Here is a 13,391-nt window from a genome sequence, read left to right on the forward strand (position 1 = left end):
ACTTAAAAAGTAAGATTATTGAATTACAAACTTCCAATAAATATCTTAATGCAGCGAGACGTTTGTCCTTACTCATTACTGACAAAAGAATGATGGAATTAACAATTTAATGTTATAAGTATTTTAAGTACAATTTTGGAGACAAATATCTAACTTAGTTTAGACGTAAATGTATGCTCTTATTACTTATTAATTAGATTAAATGGAATAGATTAATTACTATCGGCATTAGAGAGAGATTAGAGATTATAATTGTTACGTTTATTTTATTAAAAAATAATTAATTTAACATGGAGAGGTTTAAAGAAAAGTAATTTTGGTATTAAAATATATTTTATTTATTAAATTGAGAAAACTTCTGGCGAATTTTAAGCATTTGTGTTTCGAACTCTTAAAAAAAGACATGATTTGATATAAAGCTGCCTACTCACAGCGTCAACTGACCACACGTAAGCTACAAACACATGTCATAAATGACAGCGGTGTATAAAACCTGTGAGTATGATATATGTGATGAGTACACCCCTTTATCTTGTTACATTCATGACAGGGGATAAAGTGATAAAATTTGTTGTGTTTTGGAATGTAAATATTTTCCGTACTATATTATCTCGGTTCAGACCTTATGGCGATTTTTACCGCGGTCTTGCTATTGCACGCTGAACTTGGAAGTATCTGTCGCATGGATAATATTAGGCTGGATTACGGCGGGCGTACTCAGTCACATAATGAAGACGTAAGGGCGGCGAATTTCCAAGAAATTTAAAAAAAAAGAAACAAAAATTATGAGACTGACTCGCGACACGTGTTTTAGTGTAGCAAATATTTACAGTAAATATGTGACAAATTCCAGTATAGGTTCTAATTGAAGTATTTCCATTTTTATCTCGTGATAATTTTTCATGCGTTTTTCATTATTATTTATTGTTATGACAGTTCATACCTACCCGCAATGTCATAGACTAGATAACGAACTCTATTAATAACTCTATACTCTAATTCAAAGCATGCATGTTTGACCTTCCTACGCTTCAGAGGGCTGACAATGTATGCTAAGTAATAATAAGAATATTTTAATGATTACTATCATTGTAATTAAATCTATACCAAATGATTTATTAAAACAAATCATTTAGTCGACCAGCAGTGCAATTCTGTAAAAATTCTTCGTGTTTCAGTCATGAGATGTGAAACGTGAAAAGGTTTATTTTGATATACTTTTTCTTTAAATAGTCAACGTCACATAAAATTTCTTTCAGATACTTCATGATTATTTTCTCTCTGAGTTTCGGGTTAGTTCTCGCGTAACAACTCAATATATTTGGTATCATAACACCTTATCTGCTTTTCAAATATAAAAAATAATAGCACAAATATCTATAACATTTGCGCAAATAATAATATCGTTCCCCCACATTACGACAAATATAAAGTTTCGCGAGATGTTGATATGAAAAGAGCCGCGTGCCGCCGCCCGAGAGTAAATCCAATTTTTAATAAACTGGCTCAAGTTCCGTTTTTCATAGGGTGACAACATCACAAACGAGAATTTTTATGAAGATGTTAAAGTCCTTACCGTAAATAGTATAATAAACAGTAATACGTTTTTTTCTGTAACGTTTTATCAAATTAGTCATTGATACTTTAATAACGCTAAGATATCTCCAAAATACTTTTAAAATTATACACAAATAAAATCACAAATAATAAAACGTTTACATTTTGTATAACAACTTACAAGATAGAAAAAAATAAGTACTTTAATTATAGTATATCTGCTGATAGTAGTTTTATAATCAATTCTTGTAAAAGTCTTTATAAATCAGTTCATCGTACTCTTGTCGAATACAATTTTGATGTTGAGATTTTTCTGTCACCAAAATCTCAGTCCGTTATTAGGAAGTTGACAGTATTAACTTACATACCTATAAAAACACAAAAAACCCATTGATCACTCCGGTCGTGACAGATTGTCGTCCCATCGGACTACCAGAGTAAGAAAATACAAGAGTGCACTTCCGTCCTAGGATAAGGTATTTCATTTAAAATCCTATAGTGATAGACAATGGAGATTTCATAGATAATATAAAAGTAAAAGGATATATACATTTAATCGAATATAACTGATATAAGACATAACATTCTTGAAAATATTTAGTATTGAGTTTCTTCTCAGTTAAATTTACATATCGAAATTAAGGCATAAAAATATTTATAAAATTGATTCTACGATAAAAAAAAACGTTTTGTAACGTACATTGTACGTTTTTCTCTCCGCCATGGGATGAATGAATATTATTTTTATACTTTGATTACTTTACTTATATGTCAAACAAATTTCAATATTTTATTGAATGGTATAAGAAATCCATCTTATAGTATTACTCATTGCCACCCTACTGCTTCCCTACACCGAAGCGAAATCATTGTTTACGTTACTAGCGGATTATACGCGCCTCGGATATGTATCACTCCATATTTTGTACAAACTACTCTTGAAGAACAGAAAGTTGCTTAGAAATGTGTCAAACATATATATTCTGCCTGACTTCATAGCCAAGGATAACCATATTCGTTTGTTCAATTATGTTAATGTGATTTGTACCATGACCGCAAGATAAAAATAAAATGTTATATCGACTACTACTTAGTTAGTACTAAGTAGTAGTAGTATTAGTATACTACCCACTAGAGCCAATATGACCCAGTGATTTGAATACGTGAACTTAGACGATGATTAAAACCCGGGCAACCTACTAATATATTTATTTCGTAAGTACACTTTTTATTTAGAAAAATCAGTGAGCGAAATCATTAATCCGTCTCGTGGTCGTGTCGAATTCTGCCAGATGTACATCCTCTAGCATGCATTAGAATAGCTTCAAAAGAAGATAGACGTCAATTGACGTGTAACACTTCCATTTCCACTTTATTCTTTCTCCCTTCCCCCCTATTATTTTTACAGAACAAATAAGTAACTTCATAAAATAAAGAGATGTGCCACTACGAACATTATTGGCTGGAATTTTTCCGTGAAAACGAAGAGATAAAAGCGAGATTCCATTATGTTGGCGTGCGAAAACTATATCTCTATTTTATTATGATAATTTGTTCGCTGGAATCCTTTGTTATTTCTAGACTACTTTTATTAAAATCTTTTACAGTAAGAAATGAATGTAAATGGTAACCTCTACTGCACCATTCTTCACTGAGCACAGGTATATTGTCTTTTATTAATCTTCATAATAACCATGAGTTTTGCAAGAATGTTTAATGTTTATTCTACCAAACTGCTCTAATGTTGGTTTGTAAAATTGGTAAAATTCCACCCTACTTGTCTAGGGTGTCCTAACGATATTTTCTTCACCAACTACGTGATAAATTATAACCACAAAATAAGCACCTAAAAAATCAGTGCCGTGTCCGTATTTTAACTACATGGCCATCATGGCCATTGACTTTTTAATATTCACTTATTTTAGTCACATCTCGTAGTAGAGTAGACGTAAAAATAAATCAAATTAACTTTGCTCACATCTATAATATGTAGAGATAATTACAATCATATATTAAATAATTAATCAATGTTTAAGAGGAAGACCCTGAAATTGACTTAAACCTCAATGTATTGGTATCACACTGAGCCTCTAGTCTCGATAACGTATTATAACTCTAAATATTTAAAATTTAAACATAGACTCAAATATAGCTATAACTAATATAACTATTAATTTAATCCCACAGACAATAACAACGTTTAATAATAAAGCTAGGAAGACAGGCTCCGATTAGAAGAGAAGATTAAAATTATTTCGCAATATTTAATTATACACAAGTTAATCTTTCTGTTAATCACAAAATTAGTCACATCGGACCAGAAATAGATTCTACAGACTATATTTGTTTTAGATTGATTGTTCTCTCTAAGGAGAGCCCGAAGTATGCAATAGCACCTGTTATAGACGAGAAACTATTACCCAAGTCAATATCAAGTTAACAATTCATTACGAACATTGTAATATATAATATCAAAATTTAGCAAATATTTACCGAATTAACATGATCTAACGAACAGTAAATACGATAACCAAATAGATACGCATAATTGCCTAACGCAATCACACTGAACAGTGCTAATGACTGTATTGTGTGCGCAAATTATACCTCCGCCATGTTGGTGTTGCCAGCTTCAAAATTCTAATAACCCCCTATTACTGACTCTCAGTACTCGGTTTTGGGCTAAATTTGCATAGATTTACGTAATCTGACCCTGTGTACGGTTTTGTTCGCGTCAGTAATCATATCTTATCACAAATTTATACCAATTATAAAATAAAATATGTTAAAGATAAATTTAAGTTAATGCTATTAATTAAACATCAAAAGACCAAAAAGCATTTGGCAATAAAATATAAAAATAGTTACCTATTACTAAAATATTATCAAATCCCGTAATGATTGTTCAATTTAAATACCAACAAAATTAAGTCATTAGTTATATATACATATATATTTTGAATAAACCAATTATTAGTATTCCAAATAACTCTTTAATGTAAATTAAATTTACAAAGTTATCATACAAACCACTATCGCCCTTACGACTGGAACAATCTACATAGCCTTTTAAGCTGAACTCTGAAGTTGCCATTGGCTTTTGCCCAAAACACAAGGATATAGGAAACAAATATGGACCGAGATTCCTTTGTGAAAATGAAAGTAAACACTTTTTTATTAAAAGTAATATAAAATAGCACAATACTATAACATAAATTTACATATATAACATTCGTTTGTTTGTCTTCCTATAGATTATGATATCAATAATCAACATAAACTAATTTATTCTGTTTTTCTCAATTCAAACCGAAAGTCCTACAATACAACGAAAGACAATAAAATTTTGTCATATTGTCTATGCCCAATAAAAGTTGAATGTCCTTATCTAGAATCGTAGCTCTATGTATGGAGGCAATTTGGCAATTTGCTAAATAGGACAGCGGTTCTGAAGCCAAAGGACGTCTTATCTACTACACGAATTGGCTTGCTGCTCTGCTGGAGTTGATTTATGATTCATTTGGAAAAAGATAGCTTCAAAAATATAAAACCTCGTTCTAATGACCATTTTTCACTATAAATATTGTGGAATCGCAGATGTAAATTATACTAAAAATAATTGTAGGACACATTTTGAAATTCATTCCGAGTGATATATTTACTTTTACGACGCCTTACAGCACGCGTTGTCCGCAACTGAAAAATAAGTCAGGTTCAACTATCCGATTCATGCGAAATTTTGCAATACAATCTAAAACTTAATTTTATTCGACATGATTATAACGTTTGATTTCAAAGTATTTTTTTTAATTAAGTTCACAAAAATCATTCGAAAAAAAAAACCAACTTATGAAAATATATTTTATAAAAGTCGGCTTTTCTAAAATCTCCTGAATTATCGTGATTAGATTAAATTGAATGTAAAGGTACCACAGAAAAAAATAAACAACGTATATGCAATTAAATGGGTCTATACATCCTCTACGTAAATCCTTGACAACCTTATCGACAATTGTCTTTTTAACTATTTCATTTGGTAGGCAAGGTTGAAATAAAAATATATTTCCAATAGTTTTATGTATTGTTCTATATAATCTATTTCCTAAAATCGGACATCGTCAATCGAATTTTGTCAGATACAAATTGCTTATTTCATTCGTTTAAACTTCGATTAGTTTTTCGACGTTAGAATAAAGCAATAAAACTCATATTATTTTTATTATTTAATATACAATTTAGTTACAATAAAACCTATACTATTCTTTGTAAATTTAGTAAAATGCACATGTTATATACTGTGTATCATTATTATGTAAGTCATCAACACAGTTTATGTATTTAAAAAAATGTATTTATTGTATTTCAAGTAAAGTCGACATCAAGTGATTTTAAATTTTTAAATAATAATTATATTTCAGATTGATTTTTTCTCATTACGAATTTGAAATTCATTTCTTGCGTATGACTTCGGAGGTTATTTGTGCTGCTTAATATTTGGCAGTTTTAAATGTAGACGCAGTCACTTTTCTTTTAGTTAACAAAAACAAAGAAAAACCTAAACGAGCGACAGTTACAAATTATAAATAGATAAAAAAAAAATTACTACAGTTTAAACTATTTACAAATACATCAAAAGCCTTACATGATATTATATCCATAATTAAAGTTTGTTGTGTTATAGGTAATATTACATTGATAAGTTTTTTCTTTGATTTTACTGAATAGCAGAAAAAATCTAAAAAAAACCAACATATATAAAAATAAATTGTAACGAATTTGAAAATCTAATGATTTTCTATTGAAAATGAAACTGACAAAATCTTAAAATAAAAAACAAGGCAGATGAAATGTACGCAACAAAATAGTGAAACAAAAGCGAAAACCAAAACCAAAGGCAAATTGATAATAGGTTAAAAGTGCTTTCACGTGAATTTTTAACTATTGACGTTTTACCAAATTACTACACAATACACATACTATCGGAAATTTCAATTCTCCAACTGCCTTTTCTTTTATAATCTGAACACAGAATCTTCATATTATGTCATTTCAATTGAGATGATTTTTTTGTTTTTATGAAGAAGTCGGGGGTCAATTCTACTAACAAATGGTCACATGATCGCCACGAATCCGAACTTAATCATTGGAGTTTAGCCGTTTTCTTATTTTTTAATCTAAATATCCACTAGTGGCAGAAACAGTTAAAAATTAAGTATTAATACGATAAATGGTGACATCATATCTGTTTGATTCAATAACCTAGTCGGCATGGGTGGCCACAGCCCCATGTAAACTTAGTGCCGCCCGTAGGAAAAGACTAGTAAGCCATAATTTTATCAAAACCAAAATATGTTCAAGTTTTGCCCTACAAGGTAAACGAAGCTATAGATATAGAACAGTCCAAGTTTGATTGGAATTGAATCGGGAACGTTCTGTAACCGTTATGAATTAGTACAAATTGACGCCAGGCCTTTTTTTCTAAATCATTTAATTTTCAATAAATAAAATTAACGCAATGAGATTTCGATTGTTTTATATATTACAGTAACTTTACAGTAACATCGGGACATAACAAATCAAACGGATACATTAAAAGTTACGACGATTTTACTTCTATTAAAACATACTAAATTAACTAAATATTATTAACATATATTTAAAGATGTTAAACAAAACTCAGTCAGATGCCTTACATATTTTCATGCTATATTTATATGACGTATAACTAGATTACTAAAATGTCATTCTTAAATTATTTAAACAAAATATGCCTCATAGCCTTATATGCAAGTATTTGCAATCAAGTCGACAAACAGAAGCAATACATGACAATGAAGTGGAAAAAATATTTTTTTTTAACGCGACATACGAAATAAAAAAAAATTCAATGCCGATTTTAATAATACAAATAAAATAAAACAATATTGTAACTGAAACACAGTAAAGAAAGAAGTAATTCATTTGTCACAGATGTTTTCTTGTAACAACAGATCTTGTAAAATAACATCCCACGGCTGGGAAATAATCATCTCCTGTAAAGATAGATTCAGAGTTTCTTTGCCAACATTGTATCTTAGATAAAAGTAGCACGAATTGCCATATTTTAAATCACCAACGTATTGTAACCGATGGGTCCATCCAGTGCTAAACGGTAGGCAATGCATTGTAACTTTGTTAGATCCTTTAAAGTAAACCCAATTAACTTTAAGGCTTATTTACACTGTTAGATCAGTCGAAACCTTATGGCACGGTTATACTTTTTTAATTAATAAATCCCTTCCCCAATTGTGACGAGTAATAATCAATGTCGACCGCTGCAACATGAACCTTGAGTTTAAATTCAACTTTAACACAATACACTCTAGATTTTGCTATTTCTATCCTATAGCTAAAGTTTTTCACAATTTTGACAGTTTTAACATCTATATTCCTACCTATTCCTGATTATGACGTGACACTTCTAGTTTTTTTTTTATTTTATTTGGTAACATCTTCTATTAAACAAGCGTTAATAAAATTAACTTACATTAATCGCCAGAGCGTTAGTGTCTTTAAATATAGTGTATATTTATAAAAAAAATTGTACTTCGTCGAATCTTATTACATGAACACCAAAAATTATCGTTGTTTCATAGTATTTATCATAAAATAAAAGTATGCCACAGATGTGAACAAAATGACGCATTTCGACCGCAGACAATACTAGTAACTCAATTAAACAGGTAATGAATCACGCAGTAACATCTCGCGTACTGGAACTCTTTCGTCTCGATGACCTTTTAGGAGTCTCCGTTTTGATCTCCTCCACGTTTATTTCAACTTCCTGAAGTGCCTTCTTTCTGGAACTTCGCTTCTTCCGTTCCTCGTTTTCAGCGGTCGGTGTCTGGATGCTCTTCCGCATACTCCTCGTCTTCACGGGGCTGCGATCCTCGGTCGCGTCTTGACGGATCAATTTGGACTTCCTCCTCGACGACTTGTTCTCCTTGCCTTCCACTTCCTTCTCTACGTCCATCGACGACAGGCCGCTGTCCGCGTTCTGATCTGTTTCTATTTTCTCCACGCCGGTTATATCCGCTTCATTCTCGGAGGAGTATTGCTTGTCTACAGCTTCCGATTCTGATTTATCGAATAGTACGACTTTAATCGATTTCTTTCCAGATTTTTTCGTCGATTTAAGGATGCTTCGGGCCGGCGTAGCGTCTAAATTAATCGGTGTTAACGGTACGAGGTCCTGCTGCAAATGTTTATTTATTATTTACATAAATTGATCAATGGAAATAAAAGAGTTTATATACTATTAATCTTCTTCTTACTTAATTCTTCAAAATATATCAATTAAGTAACTGGCGACAAAAATATTGTCCAACAGAATATTAATAGGAATTCAATAAAGGAATATTTTTAACCGACGTTTATAGTTAATCTATTTGTCTTCATTGTTATTAATATCACAACCTGTATCTGTAAAAAACATAATTTAAGCCCTCATCAATTACTTATAAATCCGACAAGACGTCAGCTAATTAGCTATATAATCTTTAACCAAGTGTGCTAGAACAATACTATTGAATAATTCTATGGCCAGTGCTATTCCAACCACAAGAAAAAATCTAAGTAAACCACTTTATTATCGAATTGACGATTGAACGATATCCGTTGAGATCCTGAATAATATATGATATATATTATGGATTCGCAAAAAATGGCGTTTTGTTTGTCGACGAAGTGGACATAAATACTTAACTGAAATAGTGTTATATTATATCTAAAGATATATATGAAGTCAAGAAATGTGAAATTAATGAATTAGGCATCAGAAGCGTTTTCGTACTTACCACATACAACTCATTTTGTTCAACATTCTTGCCGATCAGCGAAGCGCGAAGCATGGCGAACGAAGCTGAATTCTGTTAGTGCACAATATTGTGGTGTTGTTAAATATGAAACATGACAATTGCAAAATGTGAAGATATAGAGTATTTTACAGAAGAATAATATACTATTGAGTGCCGGTTACTACCTTAGAAGCGGATTTGTTAGCCTCATTAGACAAGACCGCCTTCAAGAGACTCGGCTTGCTAACTGGAGTGGACGCTTGCTTGGGAGACTTTACGGGCGACTGGACGCTGAAAAAGCCAGCTTCGAACGTTTTGCTCTCCTCGGCTGTGTTTTCAACGACCGGCACGTCGACGTTATGATCTTTCTTGGCTTTTCGGGCCGCTGTTTAATTATTTACAAATAAATATATTGGTATTTGTATTACAATTTCTTTTGATATAAATTATAATGATGATGACGTCAGTCTGTCAGCCTGTCATGTAGGATTACTGAAGAACATAATTACTTAGAACATTGTTAGTCACTTACCGGCGATTATGTCCTTCAGGCGGCTGGTGGCGGCGGGTCTGCTGCGGCTGGCGGCCGGTTTGGACGCTACCTTCTTTTTAACCTCGACGGGTTGCTCGTCGACCCACCCACGGGCTCGCATCTCCTCTAGTTTTTTGAATCTCATGTCTACATTTTCAACCTGCATATAGACTTATTAAAAAAACCATAAAAATATTAAATTAAATTAAAACAATGTTTTGTACAATACATGCGGGCCCGCCGCAAGTCCGGGCGGCCGGTACTCGCCTGCATGAAGACCATGTCCCAGAAGCCGTGCAGGTCGGTGGGCGTGACGAGCGCCTGGTGCGGCTCGGGCCGCTCGCAGCGCGCCAGCAGCGACGCGAACTGCTGCAGCTTCTGCGACATCAGCAGCCGCGCCTGCCCCACCGCGCCCAGCACCGCCTCCTGCCGCGGTCGCCGTGGTACGTCGTGAGAACAATCGCATGTACACGCATTTTAGTGATAAAAAAAGTCTACTAAAAGTGACCAACCATAAATGTATTCACATTAAGCCTTATTACAAAATTAATTTACGAGAGTGAGATCAATTTCTTTCTTATACGATAAGAGAAAATATATTACATTATGTAAAAAAAATCCAAGAATAGTTCATGAGCTAGCCAACAAATGAATGACAATTATTTTACTTTCAAGTGAGAAGTATCAAAAATAATACAATATAGAAATAATAATTGGTTAATGAGAGTTTTACTGAAATATATTAATTTACCTGTACAGCTTCAGGCAGGGCAATCTGCTCCAGTATCTTATCCCAGGTTTCACACATCTCCGAAATGCGCTTGATTTCTGAGTCGAGCTGCTTCCTGAAGTGATCCACGCTGTCTATCTCACATTGATCTTCATCAAGCAGACCTTTATAAACACAAGTTATTTAAATATAAATCTTTAGAACTGAGATATAATTTAATATCAATTAAGACAAAAAATATTTTTACTATTCACAAAAATCTCCAGAATTTTTACTATGATATATTCTATCATATAACTGATTTGTTATTTATGTGATAACTCATTATATGCAATAAGAAAATATGCAAACAAAAAAAACATCTTATTATATTGAATATTGGTAATAGATTGAACAAACATCTCATATTAAATTTCATTTGGAAGTTAATAATCATATATTTCAATAATGACCTGTACTATATTGAAAAATTGTTTGATCACAGAAGTCTACCTTCTGTAAATGGAGACAGTAAATTTTTAATTAAGATCTGTCATCTTCATATATTTAATCTACTTTCCATAGCTAGCTACTTATGAATTAGATGGTAATTCATAAGTAGCTAGCAAATAACAGCTCTACTATAATAATAACTACTACTACACAAAGCAATATTCCTTGAATATAGTAATGGAGCATTGGACAAAATCGTATCCGAAAAAACAGCCAACCCTCCAGAAATTATAATTATACAAGCAAATAAAAAACAATCTGAATCATAGTAATTTCAAATAACTTTAGCATCAATAAGCAGTTTCAATAGTCGATTCTAATCACCAGAATAAAAATAAACAAACAAGTTGGACCTAAAATTGACACAATGTCTTTGACCGAGATGTAGTTCTATCAGTGGTAATTTTAAATCAAAGGTGTGGTTCAACTGTACTCTCATTGCTATTGGTATATAGAAAATGTTAAAAAATATAATCTACTTTGATACCTTCGACAATTTTTTTCTTCATCTCCTTCCTTGCATTATCTTTTCCACGAGACAAAGTGACACAGGGACTTATTTTCTTAGCCTCTTCAACTATTTGCTCTGGTGTCATCGGTAAGTCCATTGACTTGGGTGAACGTAGTTTCTCTTCTGAACTAGACTCGCTTTTAGGAATCTTGTTCTTAGGAGTAAACATCTTATTATTTTGTATAGACTTTCTCGGAGTTTTGGTTTTATTGAAAGGAGATTTTTCACCCAAATTAGATTCTAAGCTGGAACTTGAAGTTGATGAAAAAGATTTTATTGGGCTTAATGCTTTTTTACCCTTATTTGATTTTTCAGGTAACTGAGATCGACTTCGTAAGTTTCTGGGTTCATGTTTTGCAATAGATTTTGATTTACCAGTCTTAGGTGCTTTTGCAGGCAATGAATGTTCAATAGAAGTATATTTCGTGTCATTTTGTGAGTGGGTCGCCAAAGTGGGTATCTTAATCATATTTTTAAATATTGGTGGATTAAAGGTAGCATTTTTTGGTGCAAATGATTGTGTCATATATTTAGATTGTTTGGTTTCAGTTTTAGTACACTTCTGTTTAGAAATGTTATTGGCTGAGTTTTGTTTAGATGACTGTGATCTTGTGACTCGCCCAGATATACTGGGCATAGGTTTTGGTGGTGGAGGAGGAACAAATTTAAGTGGATTGTGTGGTACGCCAGCTATGAATGGCTTCTTTTTCTGTAATGAAGCCTCTTTTTTCTTCTTCTCCTTTTCTTCCTTCCATTTTTCCAATTGCATCCGCCTGTGCTCTATTTTGGACAATACCTTTTTTACAGGCAATGGACTTTCTGTTCTTGGAAGATTTCTGATTTTATCAAATACGGATAGACGAGTACTTTTTCTATTTCTAATGCTGTTTTCTAGCCGTTTTTTCACCTGAAAATCAGGAGTGCACTATCAAAAAAGTTATAATCGCTTATTCCCTTAAAAGAATAGATAAAAGAAGCTTTTTACATGGATGTAACCTACCGCATGCATGATTATTAAGCTATGACAGAGTACTTAATGATTAATATTAAACTGGACACTGTACCCCGCCGGCTACGCTTACAAGCTGCGTAGGTTTGTATTTGTGCTTCTTCTCATGGTTCTGCAACAACGCACCGAAATCGAAGCTCTTCTCTGAAAATAAATACGTTTTAGTAATAACATTTTTATTACATTAATTAAAATATTTTGAATAGATAAACAAAGTACAAATTTTAGCTTAAAAACTTTCAAAGTTGTTGAATTTAGTTCGTATACTTTATTGGACATTATTATTTTATTAGTAATTGCTTTTAATAAATGCTTTATTTAAATCAAATAATAAAAACGACTTTAAAACTATTCTTACCCATTAGATGAAACCTGAAAAAGAATTTAAACACAAAATCTATCAACAAAAACTAAGATTTCAAATAAATAACTGTCACAAAATTCACGAAATTATATACCACAGACACAGACAATCTTAGACTTTTATAAAATATGTAATAATACAATATCTTTAAATCAAAATTCTCAATTATGTATAATTTATTCTTAAAGAAATTTTAATAATATAAATATCACTAATATATTAGAAAAAACATGTAGTAATAAAGAAAACCCAGAGTATTTAAAGATATTTGAACATAATGTTTTTAACATAATATTCAGTTGTTACATATCTTAATTTGTTTCCGACTTATTTTTATTTATAAATAATAATAAAAACGAAT

At 31.8% G+C, this 13,391-nt stretch overlaps 1 protein-coding gene across 3 annotated transcripts; it reads right to left on the reverse strand.

Annotated features, from left to right (window-relative positions):
• Positions 1-7,426: 7,426 nt before the first annotated feature.
• Positions 7,427-13,119, reverse strand: LOC113394265 (disks large-associated protein 5-like). Of its 3 annotated transcripts, none has more exons than XM_026631507.2 (9): positions 13,025-13,119; positions 12,722-12,810; positions 11,634-12,564; positions 10,676-10,818; positions 10,192-10,350; positions 9,925-10,084; positions 9,578-9,777; positions 9,393-9,464; positions 7,427-8,791 (listed from the first exon to the last, which is right to left on the reverse strand). In XM_026631507.2, exons 1-9 carry the CDS (start codon positions 13,026-13,028, stop codon positions 8,288-8,290), a joined length of 2,262 nt encoding a protein of 753 aa, XP_026487292.2. In that variant the 5' UTR covers positions 13,029-13,119; the 3' UTR covers positions 7,427-8,287. The 3 variants fall into 3 exon arrangements, with proteins under 3 accessions (XP_026487292.2, XP_064073437.1, XP_064073436.1); XM_064217367.1 differs by having other exon boundaries at positions 12,658-12,810; positions 13,025-13,091; XM_064217366.1 differs by having other exon boundaries at positions 11,634-12,582; positions 12,658-12,810; positions 13,025-13,091.
• Between the last annotated feature and the right edge of the window lie 272 nt (positions 13,120-13,391).

Source organism: Vanessa tameamea, chromosome 16 (assembly GCF_037043105.1).
Source record: "Vanessa tameamea isolate UH-Manoa-2023 chromosome 16, ilVanTame1 primary haplotype, whole genome shotgun sequence".
Lineage (NCBI taxonomy): Eukaryota > Metazoa > Arthropoda > Insecta > Lepidoptera > Nymphalidae > Vanessa > Vanessa tameamea.

What these genes read in the sequence shown, in the direction of transcription:
- LOC113394265 (XM_026631507.2), bottom strand. An exon ending in CCTGAAGGACATAATCGCCG is followed by an intron (nt 9,778 to 9,924) that starts GTAAGTGACTAA and finishes ATAATTAAACAG; the next exon opens with CGGCCCGAAAAGCCAAGAAA. An exon ending in CTAACAAATCCGCTTCTAAG is followed by an intron (nt 9,465 to 9,577) that starts GTAGTAACCGGC and finishes GTGCACTAACAG; the next exon opens with AATTCAGCTTCGTTCGCCAT.